The sequence below is a fragment of the Hippocampus bargibanti genome, linkage group LG09, assembly GCF_051943395.1.
Source record: "Hippocampus bargibanti isolate YZ-2025 linkage group LG09, ASM5194339v1, whole genome shotgun sequence".
In the NCBI taxonomy this organism is placed as follows: domain Eukaryota; kingdom Metazoa; phylum Chordata; class Actinopteri; order Syngnathiformes; family Syngnathidae; genus Hippocampus; species Hippocampus bargibanti.
Window position 1 is genome coordinate 14,035,208 of NC_142742.1, and position 17,625 is coordinate 14,052,832.

The 17,625-nt window shown below is 39.7% G+C and overlaps 1 protein-coding gene across 1 annotated transcript in view; it reads right to left on the minus strand.

Moving 5' to 3' along the window:
- The window catches only part of LOC148893731 (RAS guanyl-releasing protein 1-like), a 30,567-nt gene that overhangs the window by 12,405 nt on the left and 537 nt on the right, over positions 1-17,625 (minus strand). Inside the window, exons 2-8 of the mRNA XM_089004062.1 lie at positions 15,864-16,039; positions 7,979-8,086; positions 3,154-3,214; positions 2,939-3,070; positions 2,021-2,174; positions 1,711-1,884; positions 116-232 (exon numbers count right to left, since the gene is read on the minus strand). Of these exons, the coding sequence (XP_088860188.1) occupies positions 116-232; positions 1,711-1,884; positions 2,021-2,174; positions 2,939-3,070; positions 3,154-3,214; positions 7,979-8,086; positions 15,864-16,039 (922 nt within the window). The remainder of the gene's footprint in view (positions 1-115; positions 233-1,710; positions 1,885-2,020; positions 2,175-2,938; positions 3,071-3,153; positions 3,215-7,978; positions 8,087-15,863; positions 16,040-17,625) is intronic.

Sequence of the window (17,625 nt, forward strand, 5' to 3'; positions counted from 1 at the left end):
GCCTTAATCCAAAAATTCAATTTCGTTATGTTAGACTGCTCTTCCTCAACACAATCAGACAAAGCAGTTGTTCACTTTGCTTCCTCTTTGGAACGGCTCTGTGATTATTCATTACCTTGATGACCTCATTGGGAACGTGGGAGGTGGTGTCCTTCAGTCTGGATATGGAGCTGTGACAAAGCCCCCCCACCACGGCCATTAGTGTGTTGTAGTTGTGCATGAGGTGTAAACCCTGGTGGACGCACACAAACACATATAAGGCCATTCAACTCGACGCCGACATTGAGATCCACTAGAACAAATGAATAAATCAAGCTCTGCTTTGATGGTCAGATATGTATTCATGTAACAATGCATTCGGGATAGTGGTTGTAGTTTGCCGTGATGACATGTTTCAAGTCGTTCTGGTTATATAATACAGAAAACCACAGTTACATAAAGCACTTAAATTGTTGTTACTTTTTCACACCCATTGTTTTCCTTCTTTTTTTTAACCCGAAGCGCTTTCCCGTTTCTTCTCAGCTCTCAAATTCCTGCTGTCATTGGAGAATGATGGTGTGAAATTTGTTTCCGCACCCCATGGGCTTTGTGCTCAGCAGCAGGCTGGCAATTTAATGGCACGAACCAATGCCGGATGGCAGGCCCACCGAATGATGCGCCGCTTTAGTTTTTGGGTTCCCCATAACCGTTTTATTTAAGTTTGTAAATTTGACAAATGGGGACGATCAAAAGAGTGTGAAATTTCTGCCACTAGCATACCAAATTCGGAACTCATTGCATTTTAATGTAATTGGATTGGATTGGATTTGCCTTTATCAATCTCGCAGTGTAGAAATTTACATTTCACAGCAGCAAAGTGATGAGAGGAATGAAAGCAGTAGAATTAACCGCAACTTTGGATTAATAAATATAAACTGGTAAGAAGGAATGTATTCACATGAAAGTCTTATTTACATGCATCGTTGACTGAATGGAGAGTTCAGCTTCAGAACATTTTGAATTATTTGACGAAGGAAAGTCAGTAGGTGAATGTGTTTTGGTTGGGGAGTACTTCATATGACTGCACTGAATATTTAGCAGGTGTTGCCTTCAAAAAACATTTTTAGATCGATTTAATCATTTATCCTGCAAATCAAACACACATTGTTTTAGCTCTTAACTCATTCACTGCCAAGGCACTGCAGTGGACACATTCTACACATGTGTAAAAATGTGTCCACTGCAGTGCCAGAGTTTTTGTCATTTTCACTCAAATTGCAGGACCCACAGAATATAGAGTTTTCAGACTACATAAACATTCAATGCAGCGTAAGAAACATTAGACTCTCTTCTTCCATCAGAAAAAAAGAGTCAATTCCTAAATTATTTAGGTCTGGAGTTATATAAGATTGAAATGGGGGTGGCTGTCCAAAATACATTGCAATATACAAGTATACTGTACATATTGGTTTACATAGCGCTTTAACAACATCTGAAGCCGGGACAAAGCACTCATTTGGAAAAAAGGGAAATGTCGTGGGAGGGAAAAAACATTGACAGAGATCTTATTAGCGCTTTATCGGAACCCCTGCAAAGAAAACCAAAACCCGAACAAATTTGGGAAAGGAGCTCCACGTCACATTTTTCAATTGACGAATAAATTTGGGAATGGCAGCGCATGAGTTAATTTGATCAGAATACACAGACTAGCGGCAATGTGATTGAAACTACCTTTGCCACATGGATGAACTTTGTGTAAACCTCAGCTCGTAGCTGAGCCGTTGGCCTGCTGAGCACCATCAGCTGAACCCACTGGGAGACTCCGTTGCACAGTGCGATGGAACGCTCCATCACGGGGATATCCTTCATGCAGCAGTTTCGGATATAATTCTGGTAGTCTATGAACTGATGGTGAGAGCAGAGAACTAAGAGGCAAATGTAAGCGACTAGGCATTTCCTCTGGGAGGAAATATGCACCTTGCATGCATGCCAAAGATACAAATTGCATATGCACCAAAAGACTGCTGATATGAGTACTCACGGAAATCCTGCAAAATGATTTAAACTCCAGGAAGGTGAGATGCTCGGCCAGCTCGATGGGCTCCAGGTGGTCAAAGAGAAGTGATACCTTCCTCTTTTTACTGCTGTTGGCTTTGATCTTCTGGCTGGCCTTCCAGGACCAGTCTCGTTCGTTTCTAGAATGCATGACGACGAACAGCAAATTTTGCTATGGGCAATATAAGCAAGTTCCGATCTGAAGTTTTCGGCTCAAATAAAACACAGTGATTAGCATTAGGCTGCCTTACAATAGAATGGTCCAAGGTTTGAATGCTGCCTTGGGCCAGGAGTGACCAAACAATTGCCCATGGGGCAATTTGCGACCCATCACACATTTCAGAGGCCTGTGGCTTGTACCAAAAAATGACATTTGACAGAGCCCGCGATAATAATAAAAAAAAAGAAGTAATGAGGTAAGGTGAGAAGGAATACTTTCTACTAATCCTAATGGACTGGTTTAGATATCACAGAACATTTCTAGACAGGCAAATATACAAATAAAGTATGATTACAATTATAATCATTTTTTTGTCATTTGTTCATTTTCCGACCCGCTTTATCCTCAATAGGTGCTGGATTACTCCCAGCTGTCTTCAGGCAATAGGCAGGGGACACCCTGAACCGGTTCGCAGCCAATTGCAGTAATCATATTGTGGCAATAAATTCATTTTGGAAACACATATTTTTCTCCACGTCTGCTCTCAGTTAAATTCAGTTTTATGAACATGAATGCACTTTTTGTTCGACTGCAAAGGTTTTATGAACGTGACTGTATTCTTTTTTTTTCCTGACTGATTTCGATTGGATTTGCCTTTCTTAGTCTCACAGTAGAGAAATTTACCTTTCTCAGGGAATCGTGTTCATACCTCTCATTTGACAGCTGGTCGCTCTCAACACTTACATCCATTTTGTTTCAAGGAGAGAGCAGAGATGATCCTGTCCATGCTCCTTGATCAGCTCCCGGAGTTGGTCCAAGCTGTCTGACAAGCTGTGGTGCAACCTGAACATCATCCAGAATTCCTGAATCCAATGCCTGTAAGTCAGAGTGGACAATGTACATTACCGAACCAACTACATTACCGACTGTTCATATCACTATCCTATGAATGCACAAACCTGATGAGGTAGCATATTCTCTGCCACTTGGTGGGCTGCTCAGTATCCATGGCACTTTTAAATGTAAAGACGATAGTTCAGGATTATGAATGACTCTGAATGGCAAGTTGTCATGAACAATGTGTGATATGTAAGTTTTGTATCCACATTAATATTAAGTGACCGGCAACAAGGCAGCTGATCTCCATAAGGGTTGCAGGTACTCTTTTGGTGTAATACAAAAAGTGCAAAGTGATATTGTGCAAATAATCATCAGAATTATCATAAAATCACATGCAAAACAATGAAATCCTGGTCAAAGTGAAGTAGAAGAAACTTGAGGAGATGAATGAATAGTTGATGAAAAAATTGTTACAATAACGAGACTTCTGCTTCCAAATGTATCGAGAACCAGATGATTTTGTTTTGTGTAACCTCTTCCCGTAGAAAAATGTAAATTCAACAAACAACTTTTTTCAGTATAGTGAAAGGTGTTAGTACATATTGTGTTTCAAAATCGGACAGAAGTAACCCACTTGTAGGCAGCATTTGTAACATCACCCAAAGAACTTTATGGCATGCTACTTTAAAATCAATCTTAATCCGTGGTAGGCCGTCAGGGTCTGCAATGCCTTCTCTGCTGACCTAAAAATATCTGAATCACAGACAAATGTGAATTATATTTTGTCCATTAATTGTTATTAAATAATTCCAATTTGTCTTTCTGCTTCCTTTCATTGCTTTTCCTCAGTTGTGCAGCTTCCAGATGTGTGTTTTCTTATTTAAGAATTTAGCCAATCACATTTCAGCCATCATTTGTCAGGATCAGAAATCTACCTGGACACCTTTACAATCAGTTCTGCAGGTTCTTGAGCATAAAAATCAATGGTGATGCAACAGTTGTTTTAACCAATAAGAATCTGAGTTGGCAACCCAAGGTCTGATGTCAGAGTTTTCGCAAATTATAATTGGCCTGTTACATGATTGGCTGGTCACTCTCCAATCATAGTATCACTAGCCGCTGGTCATAAGCGCATAGTGGCCAGAGCTAGCATATTGTATCTGTAGCAAGCTGCATAAGCAAATACATTTTTATATCTGTGTAAGCTCTCAGTCGTGCAGGAGTGGTCCATTGATGAAATCGACAAATACATTTTTGTTTTGATTTAATAGTGGGTTTCTCAACCCACAATGGCGGAAGGAGGAGAAGAAATGAATTTGGTTGCAGATATACTGTTAAAGACATTTTCATGACGGACGTTTTAGGAATATATGGACAACATTAAGAAAGGTTGGAAAGTTCAGAAGCTAGCAAAAATAGCAAATAATATTGAAATTTGATGAGGTTAACATGAATCCACACATCCACACGTTCATAGTAAAAATTCAAACAGTTTAATGACAGAATTTCTCAAGTTTCTTCAAGTCACAAGTTATTTCCTGCCCAACGATATCCTCTAGTGGACGTGTATTAAATCACACCACACTCACAGCTGTGGAGTGATTCAGACGTAGCAATCCTGAAGGCCTACGAGTGACATGCACGGGCCGCCACTGATCTTAATTAATGATTTTATTTTGTACGACACCCTGATGAAATAAAATTCAGTAAATTCAACATACCATTTTTTTCAGTGAGAGTTTAGTTGGAGAAAGTTACTCTCCAAAGCCCCGTCTTGCCCATATTGACCATGACCCACACTTGGAGCGGCCAGACAAAAAGGAGATTAAGGCAAGGTGTGATATGAGAGTCAGCCCTCATAAATAAATGGATTTACACAAAGGCTTACATTTGGCAAGAATCATCTTGAAGTGATACACGCAAAAAGGCTAATGGCGTCATGGGAGCAGAAGAAGCGCCCACACAATCCCACAGCCGGACTGTGATGATGAGGACTGTTAATGGTCCTGCGTCTCCTCCTGGATCATAACACACTCTCTCAATCTATTTGAGAGATCCTTTTGGGGCTTGGGTTCCCAATGAGAGGGTTAAAAATAGCAAAGGGACATTTTGTATTGTTTGCTGTGACGTAGTTTGTGCGGCGTGCGGCTCTTTAATCTACAGAAGTGTTTATATATAGTTGAAGAGGACATGTGTGCGCGTGTCTGTGTTTGAAAGAAATACAGGTAATTAACACCTGAAAACCCAAGCCTGCTCGCTCGGTGTCCTCTTCTGAGAGGCTTTATGACACGGTCACTGTTTCATGAATGGAAGCCAAGACTGTAAGGACTCCATGGTAGTCGCAACACAAGATTTGTCACCTAATGGATTTGTCATCAACCATAGTTATATTAAGTCAACAATTCATATAGAAACACATCGCAAACAGCTGCTCTTTTAACTCATTCACTGCCATTTCCGAATTTATTTGGGAATTGAAAAGCACCATTCCCAAATATGTTCGGGTTTTGTTTTGTCTTGCGGAGGAGTGCCGATAAAGTGCTGGTCAGACCTCTGGCAATGTTTTTCACTCCCACGAGGGGGCAGCATTTGCCTTTTGTACAGTCACCCCCATTTCAAGCTCTGATAACTCCAGATTCATATAACTGAGGATTTAATTCTTCTTTTTCTGATGAAAGAAGAGAGTGTAAGGTTTCTCGTGATGCATTGAATGTTTATGCCGTCCCAAAACTCAATATTCTCTGGGTCCTAGAATTTGAGTGAAAATGCCAAAAACCCTGGCATTGGAGTAGACACATTTTTCCACGTCTTGCAGTGAATAAGTTAATAACCATTGTTAGCTTACAACATTTTTTGGCCTCCAGACCTTTTAATGTGGAAGGCAATGAAATCAGATAAGTTACACTACAACTGGTACTGTATTGGTTTTCCATGTTATTTTTAATGAAATATCGATCTATCTACCTATCCATTATGCAAACCGATTTTATCCTCAAAAGGGGTTGAGCGTTAGGCAGGCTCCACCCTGAACTGGTTTCCCGCCAATAACAGAGCACATTAATCACACTCACAAACACACCTACGGACAACATAGAGCACAGGTGTCAAAGTCAAGGCCCACGGGCCAAATCCGGCCCGCCACATCATTTTTTCGGCCCGCGAAAGCAAATCAAACTTGTTAAATTCCATGATGATTGCTAAAATCTGAGCCAAAATTTCATATTTTTGGATGTCAACTACAATAAAAGTCATTATTCTTGACTTCAGATTTGAAAACGAGTTATTCATTAATTTGCTGTGTGCTTTATATGTAATATTTGAAGGGATTTAAACATTCTATTGGGTTCCCCGAATTCATAACGGCCCTCGAAAGGAAACCATAACTACAATGTGGCCCGCGGCAAAAAATGACTTTGACACCCCTGATGTAGAGCAATCAATGAAACGATTGTGAATCTTGTTGAATGTGGCACTGAGAGCAGGCCGAGGCCCAGAATCAAATTCGTGACCTCTGCACTCTAAGAGAGACAAGATAACGATTTAGTTGCCCACCGTCTATTTAATTTTAAAAGTAGAGAATTGATCCACACAACCAAAACCTTGTCTGGTGTGCCCGAATTTTAAAAAAAGCACTATAAGTTAAATCATTATATATTCCAGCGAATTTAGTTCCATGTTTTATTGCTGTGTGTTGCCATTAAGGGCTTGTGGCAAACATATCATGGCCTGAGGGCTCCCATTTCGCAACTCGTGAATACAACTGTCGCGACTGCGTTCTCCCATCCTGCCTGTATGTCAATCAAGGGGAGACAAAACATGTGCTTTGCTCATTAAAAAAATGTGTTCACTGACAAATGACAATGAAGCCCAAGCCTACCAAACATCACATAACGTTACAACATTACATGCATCTGTTGCAAACTCGGGTCAGCTATGACACAGGAATTACAATGATTTCCGTCACCGGTGACTCAAATGATCACTACTTTGCTTTCACACACATCCAAGGCATAGAGTCATTTCATGGTGAGGCAGTTTTGAGAGATAAACAAAGCCTCAAATGAATGACAAATGGCCTACATATACTGTATAAATAATTGAGTCATCGTCAATGAAATCATTCACTGCCAGACATGCAAAAATGTGTCCACTCCAGTGCCAGGGTTTTTGTCATTTTCACTCAAATCCCAGTACCCATAGACTATTGAGTTTTAGGACTACATAAACATTCAATGCAGCGTTACAGACCTTAGACTCTCTTCTTTCATCTGAAAAAGAAAGAGTTAATTCCTAAGTTATATGGGTCTGGCGTAATATGAAGTGCAAGTGGGGGCGGGGGAACAAAAGGCAAATACTGCCCCCTCGTGGAAGGGAAAAAACATTGTCAGTAGTCTGGATCGCGCATTATTGGCACCCCCATAAGAAAAACCATAACCCAAACGAATTCAGGAATGGCGCTCCATGTCATATAAATTCAGGAATGGCAGTGAATGAGTTAAATTGTCAAGGACTATTTGACGAGTCGACTCATCTTGCCAGCTCTATTTGCACAGCGGCAAACAATTGAACGGACATTGTCACCAAACAAAACACCAGTTCACAGATGTTTTTTTTCTTTTTCTTTTTGTTTTCAAAGCATAGGATCAAAATGCTACGAATGAGAGAAATTATCACGATGGATCTACGATGATACAAGAAAGTGAGACAGTATTGCTTCTTGGATAGCATTAGATTTGTCGTCTTAGCAATGTATAAATTGAGCAATGAAAGCAGAAGATAATTCAAACAGGCTGCTGTAATTTTATGCAGACGAGCCACAAGTGTGAGCCAAGCAAGAGATTGGAAATCTCTCTTGACAACCAAGTCCACGCAGCACACAAATTTGAATGCCTACAAATGTATCCGTGATATCAACAATGTTATTCCGTCAGGTAACTGAAGGATATAGATTGATGATCTTGTCCAGCAGATCACTGGAGGAGATGAGGAGGCGGTGCATGGTCAGGGTGCTGTTCAACAAGTGGTTGCGATCGCATACGTTACCGTCTGAATCTGGAGAGGGAAAAAAATGCAATTGAATGTGGCAATGTGGCAATTTTGTTTGATACAAAATGTCAAGTTGTACCCTCAGAATAAAAACCTTCATCAGTGATTCACGAGTGCCCTTGTTTCACCAAGCAATAGCTGTGTGATTCATTACATCTGGAGTGAAAGGTGCAATGCTGCACAAATGCAGTCATTTGCATGCAGCGGTGGCACACAGTCACTGTCAGAACTCCATGTTAAATTATGCTATCGGCAATAGTCTGTCTGTTGCAATGGAGCAGACAGAGGAGGAAAACAACCCATTGAAGCCATCAGAAAATGGTAGGATTTCGTATCAAAAGTTTCATAACAACAGAAAAACAGAACATAAATGTTGACATCCAGTATTATTGCTTGTAAACAATAAATTAATAGATTACCAGATTAATAGATTACCCCCACCCGACCCCTTTCAATTTTGCTGCTGTAGATTGAAAATTTCCCTGTTGTGGGACTATTAAAGGCTTTTCGATCCTGATTCGGATATCATGATTTCAGAGTTTCAGCAGGAAATAAGAGTCTGGTTGACTTAAAAAAAAAAAAAAAAAGACGGCCGTTGTTTGCATGTTGTGTGTGTTAAAATTGTTTGACCGACATCAATATCGCGCTCAATGAAATCATAGTTATGTTTGTCAAACACATTTCAAAGGTGTACAACCACCCCCCATACCTGTTTTTTTTTCAAACGTACAGTAAACCCAACAGTGTTTAAATGGTAAAGATGTACTGCATGTATGTAAATTAATTTCTCCACCGTGAGACTAATAAAGATTAATCTAATCTAAACATTTGAAATTACTTTATTGTATATATTCAAATATAATATGTGTATTATTACAGTGAGAAAATAAGAAGACTGCAACATGAGGGTCTTTGTAATCAGGGGATTTGGGTGATGTTATGGCTATCCATGCAAATAATCACCATCCCTATAGACACACTATAATAAATGATGTCATTGTGGTTAACTGACCTTCGTAACTGTGTGGACGTCTGACAAATGTTTGTCTCCACAACATTTAATGTTCCTCTTTTTCTCCAACTCGAATGACTCACTTCCTCTATTGTCTCAAGAGACAGAAAGAATATAAAGAGACGAAATGTGTATAAAACTGTGCAAAAACCACACAACACCAGAGCTGAGCTCAAATTTCAGTGCATGCAAGCCTTTTCCTGATGACTTATCTTCTGAGAAAAACCGCCGCCGCGTGCCGCGATCTTTTTTTGACGACGATACTAGTGCAGCGTGTTCTACCGGAAACAAATTCCTTGTGTGTTCTACATACTTGGCAATAAAGATGATTCTGATTCTGATCTAGTGTTTACACAGAAAGGAAAAGCTCTTGATGGTAGACTAGATGACAAAACGCATAAAGATGAACATTTCAAGAGCATGCGCTTTATTCACGGCTCAGCCGTGTAGTTCCTCCTGAGAATTTAAGGCCATGGGGTGATTGAACACACTTTTACCACCTTGGATAGACTTTGCACACCATGGCAACACATTTTCCAATCTGTGTTATCTGTGAGCAACCAGCCTCTCCAGCGGCACTCTAGCCCTCGCATCCTGCATGGACAGTGCTTCCGTTTGTGCCACTCAGCCATTGCCTGCTTAAGCCAGTGGCATCACAAGTCCACAACACAGTGAAAGTTGTTTCATTCAAATGTATTTGTTTATTATTGACCTACTTCAAAACCCACTCCAAGCTGCAAAGTGAAATGTATAAATGCACAAGAGGAAAGGATGCCTACCCTGAGCTAAAGCACAGCCGAAAACACTTTGTGAAAAATCTATCATGCCACGCATATTTGCTGAATCTTTTATCTGTGTCTATACCTACAATTAGCAGGAAAGTAAGACCCATAAAAGCATAAATGCACAACAGGAAGGGATGACTCCGTCTAAAGTAAACAATTAGCTCATCGTTGTTTTCACAACCTCCCGACCTCTAAACCGACCGGCATGGGGTTAATTGTTGGTATGATGCCCTTCCGGATGGAAAATTAGGAAAGACGCCCACGGCGGTGAAATAGCACACCAGACTCATGTGGTGCTTTTAAGGCTATCTTTGAGACTCATCAGGATAAGCCGAATGTGTGTGTCACTTTTCCTTGTTTTGGAAGATGTTATCAGACTGGGTGATCTTTTTATGGCTCTTCCTTTGAAATCGGAAAAACATTGACTTCAAAGGACGCTGTGTGACGATGGGACGCAGGGTTAGAAATATTGAGATGTTTGAAATAATACAAGTCGATGCTGATTGATATCTTATATTTTTAGGATTAAAAGGGCCACTTGTAACGAGCGATGGGCATTTCGCAACGTTCACTTCATTTATTCATTTTTGGTGGTGCAGCATTGTGGTTAGCCTGATGTCAGTCCACAATACAGTGATACCTCAGCTTACGAACACTTTATTTTACGAAGTTTTCGCCTTACGAATATTCAATTCACGAGAATATAATCTTGGTATACAAACTAGTTTTCGGCAAACAAACCAAACCACACAGAGCACTACGGTGGCTGGCGGACTAGTTTTCATCACCCCTTTCCTTGAGTGCATATGTGGTTTGTTATCAAGGATACTTTTGCTATTATGGGACCGAAAAAGACCCCACGACAGGCTAGTGGTCAGCCGAAGAGGACACAAAACAAAATTACTCATTTTTAATGGTTTCTTATGGGAAATCTTTGGCAGATGAACTTTTCGCCTTACACACACTTTCTGGGAATGAATTAAGTTTGTAAGCTGAGGTATCACTGTATATATGAACAGGTGAACCTCTGGAGTATATGGCTTAATAACAAAAACGTCCAGCCAATTGATCCGGTCATAAAAGTGTTCCGCTGTACTGTTATTGCCAGCCGATGTTAGATACGGCAAAACATTAATTTTGTCCCAACGAAACTCCTCAACTTATTTGAACGGCAATAATTGTTTTGTAACTAAAGCAAGACAAAAACAAACAGACCACAACAGCAGATAACAACACAGTCCAGTATTTAAGCCTCTGCAACATCCACCCTTTTTTAGTCCTGCTTATCCTTCGGGCATCGGTGAGCTGTAGCCGCTCCCAGCTGACTTTGGAAAAGAGGAGGAGTTTACCCTGATCTGGTTCCCTTTGAATTGTTTACACGGAGTTGTGCCTCTGTAGTGATTGCCCACCGATTGAGTTTAAAATTTAAAACCCAAGTAAACCTTTTGCTATTGGACTATTTGCGAAAATATATGCGTGTAAACGAGCTGTCTCATTGAGAGGGTAGCAGGTCAGAACAGTTTTCTGCACTTCCATTTGGCTGAACCGCTGAAAACACACGTCTTAAGAAGTTAAAACATGCATGTTCTCCTTCATTAGCCTACATATTAACCGCCTCAAAGTTTGTCCACCAATTAGATGATCGGTTTGGTTGGCTGAAGATCCAGAGTCACCTTCAAGTAACCTGACCAAATGTCTGAAACATATTGCACAGACAAAATCATACAGAAACACTCACATCCGCCAAGAGTGGGAACTGCTATCATGTCAAAGCCCGTAGGTAAGCAGAGCTGTATTGAATTGTGTTTGATGCACACGCTCTTCTCTCTTTCATATACTTGACTGCAAGTGCCATACTTGGTATTAAAGGATCAAATGTGCTCAGTACATGTATTTGATGTATTACAATCAACTTGAAGCACACAAGTGAAGTGAGGTCTTGAGATTGATGGACAATGATGTCAGGGACTATTGATCGACTCCTCACAGTCGTGTCATCTTCAAAGCTTGGTCACCATGTGAGCGACGTAGTGTGGGGAGTCGACCTTTGGGTTTAGCCGAGCCTGAAAGTACCATCAGCTCATTTTTCAAATAACTCCCCCACCACAGGGGACTCTATGTGAAGTGGGCCCATGGCGCACAATAACTATGGTGTCATACCCTCTTCAGTACGAGTATGGTGGAATAGAACCTCAATCATCGTGACACCAATGGTGTTGTTGGCTGATGCTTGTGTTCTGTGCAACTTCATGACAGGCCAGATTTTCACGTGGTGTGAATTTCTGCATTTGTGTTCCATCGATGACTGTTTTTAACTCATTCACTTCCATTCACAAATTTATTCGGGAATTGAAAAGCATGACGTGGAGCGCCATTCCTGAATTTGTTCTGGTTTTGTGTTTTCTTGCTTGCTTGGATGCCGATAAAGCGCTGGCCAGACGTCTGGCACAAGGGGGCAGCATTTCCCTTTATTTCCATGTTACCGCTTTGTTCCAGCTTCAGCTGTTTTTAAGGCGCTATTTAAACCAATATCAGTGTTTGAAATAACGTCTGCGGCATACAACCTTTACGTCGGGCATACCACTTTGAAAACGTTTCGGCCCAGGTGGCCGATAACTTTTTCAAGTAAAAAAAAAAACCGTTTTTTTTTTTCAAATCAAAAGTTTGTTTTATTCAATAAAGCAAAAGCTACAAGCAAACAGCGACAAGCCACGTGGACTCCTCTTTCTGAGAGGCTTTCAAAACTCTCAAGTACACTTTGCAGTCACGGTGTAGTCCGAAGCACGAAACAGGCTTCGGTGGCGAGTATGCAAATTGCCATACATTTGGCAATTTGCGTACTCTGCAAACAACGCAACGCAAATATTGCAAACCATGACGACAAAGACAACTGGAGCAAAATCTTTAGCAAGGGATATTTATTATACCATAAATTAATCAAGGAAGCATTTGTGGTAGGTACTTCCTTAATTTAAAAAATCATTCATATTTTGCAACAATGTTTTTTTTTGCGATTAGTCATCTTATTGTGTTTCAAGTTGTGAAAAATGGGTCAGGCAACTTTATGGCCGGGCAGGAAACTTTTCAGAGTTGTCTGCCCGGGTGTCCGCTAACTTTTTGCCATGAGTTTCAGACACTGCCAATACAGTAAAGTCTCGTTATATCGATATCGGTTATATCGATAGTACTGCTTATTACGATACTATTTACATTTCCCGGCAAATTTCTAGTCTTTTATGATATAATTAGTTTCGGTTAGTACGATACCCGGTTATTACGATAATCCGGTTACCATGATGCCCTTTTCATCTCCTGCCAGCCAATTTGGTCTGCTTATATCGATACAAAAGCAGCTTAAAGCTGAATCAATATTTGCTTCGAGATTTCAATACCACCATTAGCAAAATCTGTAAACGGCGTATTGTTTGATTTTCGGCTAATACCGTTGGTCACGTGACCAGCTTTCGCACCTTGCACTGTAATCCTCGAGCACTATAAGAACGGTGTAGCAGAGCTCACATCTTTCATTACTGCTGCAATAGCATTTGAAACATACTGTAGTCTTCTTATATACAGTTGTTCAACACCAATTTCAACCATGGGGAAACGTAAGAATTGTGATATCGGAACGAAGTACAAGGCAATAGTGGCTGTGGAGGACAATCCAACAAGGAGCAAATCCTCCATCGCGAAAGAGTTCGACGTGCCGCAGAATACTTTATCAACGTAAGTAATGTAAACGGTGCAGTTTTTGTTTTCCATACATGTATTTCATTGTGTTGTATTCAGATATCTTTTTATCGCTTGCAATAATCACTGTTTTTCATACGTACATGCTGCCGTTCGTGGTTTCTGTCGTGTGTATAGAACAACGTGAGGATTTTGCATTGGTTGAATTTTAGTCATTAAATAGTCATTAAAATAGTGTAAAGACGTTTTTATTTAATGCATAAGTTTATTTTTCACTTCACTACAGTACAAAAGCATGCTAGATACGCAATCCATGAGCTCAAAGAGAAAATTACATGCCATATCAAAGATCCCCCATTTATTGCCCACTTTTAATGCAGTTCGGCGAAGGATTGGAAATATCGATAGTCCGGTTATATCGATATTTTTTCCGACTCCGTAAAGTCTGTATACGTATATGCATTGCATTGTATTTTGGACAGCCGGCCTCATTTCAAGCTCATACAACTCCAGAGCCAAATAATTTAGGGAATAACTCTTTTTTTTTCTGACGAAAGAAGAGAGTCTAAGGTTTCTTACTCTGCATGAATATTCATGCAGTCCTAAAACTCCATATTCTGTGGGACCTGGAATTCAAGTCACAATGACAAAAATCCTGGCACTGGAGTTGACACATTCTTACACATGTCTGGCAGTGAATTAGTTAAATATTGGTGTTCCACTATTTGCCTTTTTTAATTTTGTATTGATAAAGAGGAACCTTGTTAATTCTTTCTGTTCATTTCTTTTATACTCCCGATCCAATTTAGGGTCTTTGGTTGACTACATCCAAGACTGATTACTAGTAGATCACATGCAAGAGTAATATGATGAATCAAAAATGAATTGCTTATAAAATTAATCGATCATCCATCCATTTTCAACAATGCTTATATTGAAGTCTGTCCCAGCTGACTTTGGGCAGAAAGCAGACTCAACTGGTCACCAGCCACTCGAATGGCAAAATCTATTATTATTTTGGATGATAATTAATTAATCGCTGACATACTTTTTTTTTTAACTGAAAGTTGTCTACACTTGTGAAATTTCCATTTCCAAGTAGAAAATATCCCATTTCTGTCATTCTTGTTTTCCTTGTGTTGACTCAAAATGTGTAAAAAAAATTGCTTTTACTTTCGCAAAAAAATGTACGTGTTTGCCTATTTTCCGAGATCTCATGGACAAAACCAGTGATAGAGTCAAAATTAAATTAGTTTATTTGTGCATTTCTGTACAGTGAATTCCAAATATAATGTTGTGCTTATGAACAAAGGAATGGTAGTCCAAACAGCTTCATGATCCTTTTCTAGGCATTGGCAAAAATCATTTTATAGTTTTTTTTTTAATGCTGCCTATTATTTTAATCTACATGTTGAATCATTTGTATTCCCCACATTTTTATATTTGTAAAGCAATTTACTCTTGAACAATACAACATATGTTGCTGCCTCAAGAAAATCTACTTTCATTTCACACGTTTTTGGGTCATACCTTCGACTACACATTTAAACCCCACGTGCATACTGAAGCTTTATGTAGCAACACAAACTTACACCTGGTTCTTTCTCTCTATTGACGAACGCTCTTCATGGGATGTCCTTTTATATGCAGTCCATTGTAACGCCTCTCGTATTGCTCCATTTGCGTAACCAGGGCAACGCCACTTTGAAAGCTTCTCTTTCCAGAGATATAATCACCAAAACTCAGAAAGCTCTCCTGACAACTTAATGAAGCCAATTATGTTGGCTTGATTGATCCAACCTACTCAACCAACCTGCTGTGCTGTCGTAACCTCCCCCCATTCCCACCTCTCCTCTTCCTCCGCCAGGATAAAGCAAACACATTTCATCAACATCCGCAACATACAAAAAAATCTAGCGGAGTCGTTGTACAGATTTTAGTAGGGATGGCTGGAAAGCAAAATCACAATACAAAAACCTACATTCACAGTAATTTGAAAGTTACAGCTGATTAAAAGTATAAACACGTTTGTTAAAATGCCAGTCTAAATAATTGAGAGCAAGACAAATCACTTCAAAAGGACTCATCAGCTCAGCTCTATAGATCAATTAAATTACATTTTTAAAAACTTTTCCAGATAGGGAAGTGGAATTAAACTTATAACTTTGATTTTGCTGTTCAACATGAACCAATCATATTTAGAACTCAGTAAAAGAGGTGGCTTTTGAAATCAACTCCATATCCATGCACACGTAAAAACATGTCAATGAAGGCAAGTTCTGTCAACGAAGCTTACCAAAGGCTTGTAAACAAGCCTGGAGGAGCTCCTCCCAGCTGGCCCCCTTGGCAAGATGGCCCACTGACATTGTGGGTTTCCCCGTGGGGGCCTGGACCTGAATCGGCTTGTGGAACCTTTGAGGACGTCCTGGAGTGGAAATTTCAGACCTGGGGCCGCTTCCTGGAGTCGCTCTCCTTTTAAGGAATGCACCAACACGTGACTGTTAATGGGATCATATTTTTCTCTGTGGAAGGATTTACAAGCGCGCGTTCCACAAACACATTTAGTTTGGGCCAAATGTTTTTGGACAATGATATCATGGATTTCCGTCACAGCAATCATGCATGGATGAAGTCTTTAACCCTCATATTATGTTGAAAAAAAATCATGTTGATTATGGTGTGGGTCATTTTTACCCATATGTAAAAATCCACACTAAACAGTCAACTAATAGGTAACATCAGTATCTACTGCTTCTGAGATTTTATAAACATCCTTGAAAAGAGAGATAACATATTTTCTATGCCATTGAGATATTTTACAAGGAAACGATATCCAGTGCTTGAGTCAACACAAAAATGGAAACGGGTAAAATTGAACCCTTTACATAATATGAGGTTTAACTCATTCGCTGCCATTCCCAAATGTATTTAGGAATTGAAAAGTGTGATGTGGAGCGCCACTCCCAAATTTGTTTGGTTTTTGTGCATGGGGGGGGACAAAGCGCTGGGTTGCCTTTGGTCCACGTGAGCGCTTTGTTACAAATTCAGTGTTGTTGTTAAAGCGCGATATAAATCAATATGTATATATTACCTGTATATTGTATTTTGTACAGACGCCCCCATGTCAAGCTCAGAAAACTCCAGACCCATATAATTTAGGAATTAACTCTTTTTTTCTGATGAAAGAAGAGAGTCTAAAGTTTCTTACACTGAATTGAATGTTTATGTAGAACTAAAACTCAATATTCTGTGGGTCCTGAAATTTGAGTGAGAATGACAAAAAACCTGGTACTGCAGATGACACGTTACTGCACATCGTCTGACAGTGAATGAGTTAAATTCCAAGATTAAAAAAGAACATTTTTAGCATTATAGAAATACATTCATTTTGTGCAGAAAACCCATTACCTAATTTGACTAGCATTTTCTCCAAAGTGAACAGGGAAAGGCTGCAGCTCTCCCATGACCTTCATGAGAATATGCCAGACACAGTAAAAAGATGGATCTATCACAATTTTTACGTGGGGTTATACGTACATCTAATCCACTGAGATGGAAGTACAGCGTGCACCAAAACATTTAACGTCAAATTCAATGTAATTGTACAGAAAACTACTATGTCCAGATCAATTAGATGGAACTCTTTAGGTGTTCAACATAAGAAGCTTAGTCTTAATACAACAATATAAAATCTGAAATGTGCTTCAAAGCATTCTGTGAAAATTTGAGTTTATTTCAACAGGATTTGCCAAAATGTCATGTCAAAGCAAATGGTGATCATTCAATTGCTTCACAACCAACTGTACACATACTTCACCAAGGGTTTGGTAACAGCAAAGTACGATGTATTTTTGTGCATGAAAACTGTAACATTTTGACTTGTTGGGTTTGGTCCCCCCTTAAGTGCAGAGTGTGAGTACAGCCTCCATCGCATCAAATGTGAAGTACAAAAGATGGCTTCTGTTTAAAAAGGAACTCCCATGAGATAACTTGCATTGTTCTCATTTCCTTCCTTTAACTGTGGGAAATACCACTTAATTACGGACATCCACATTAGC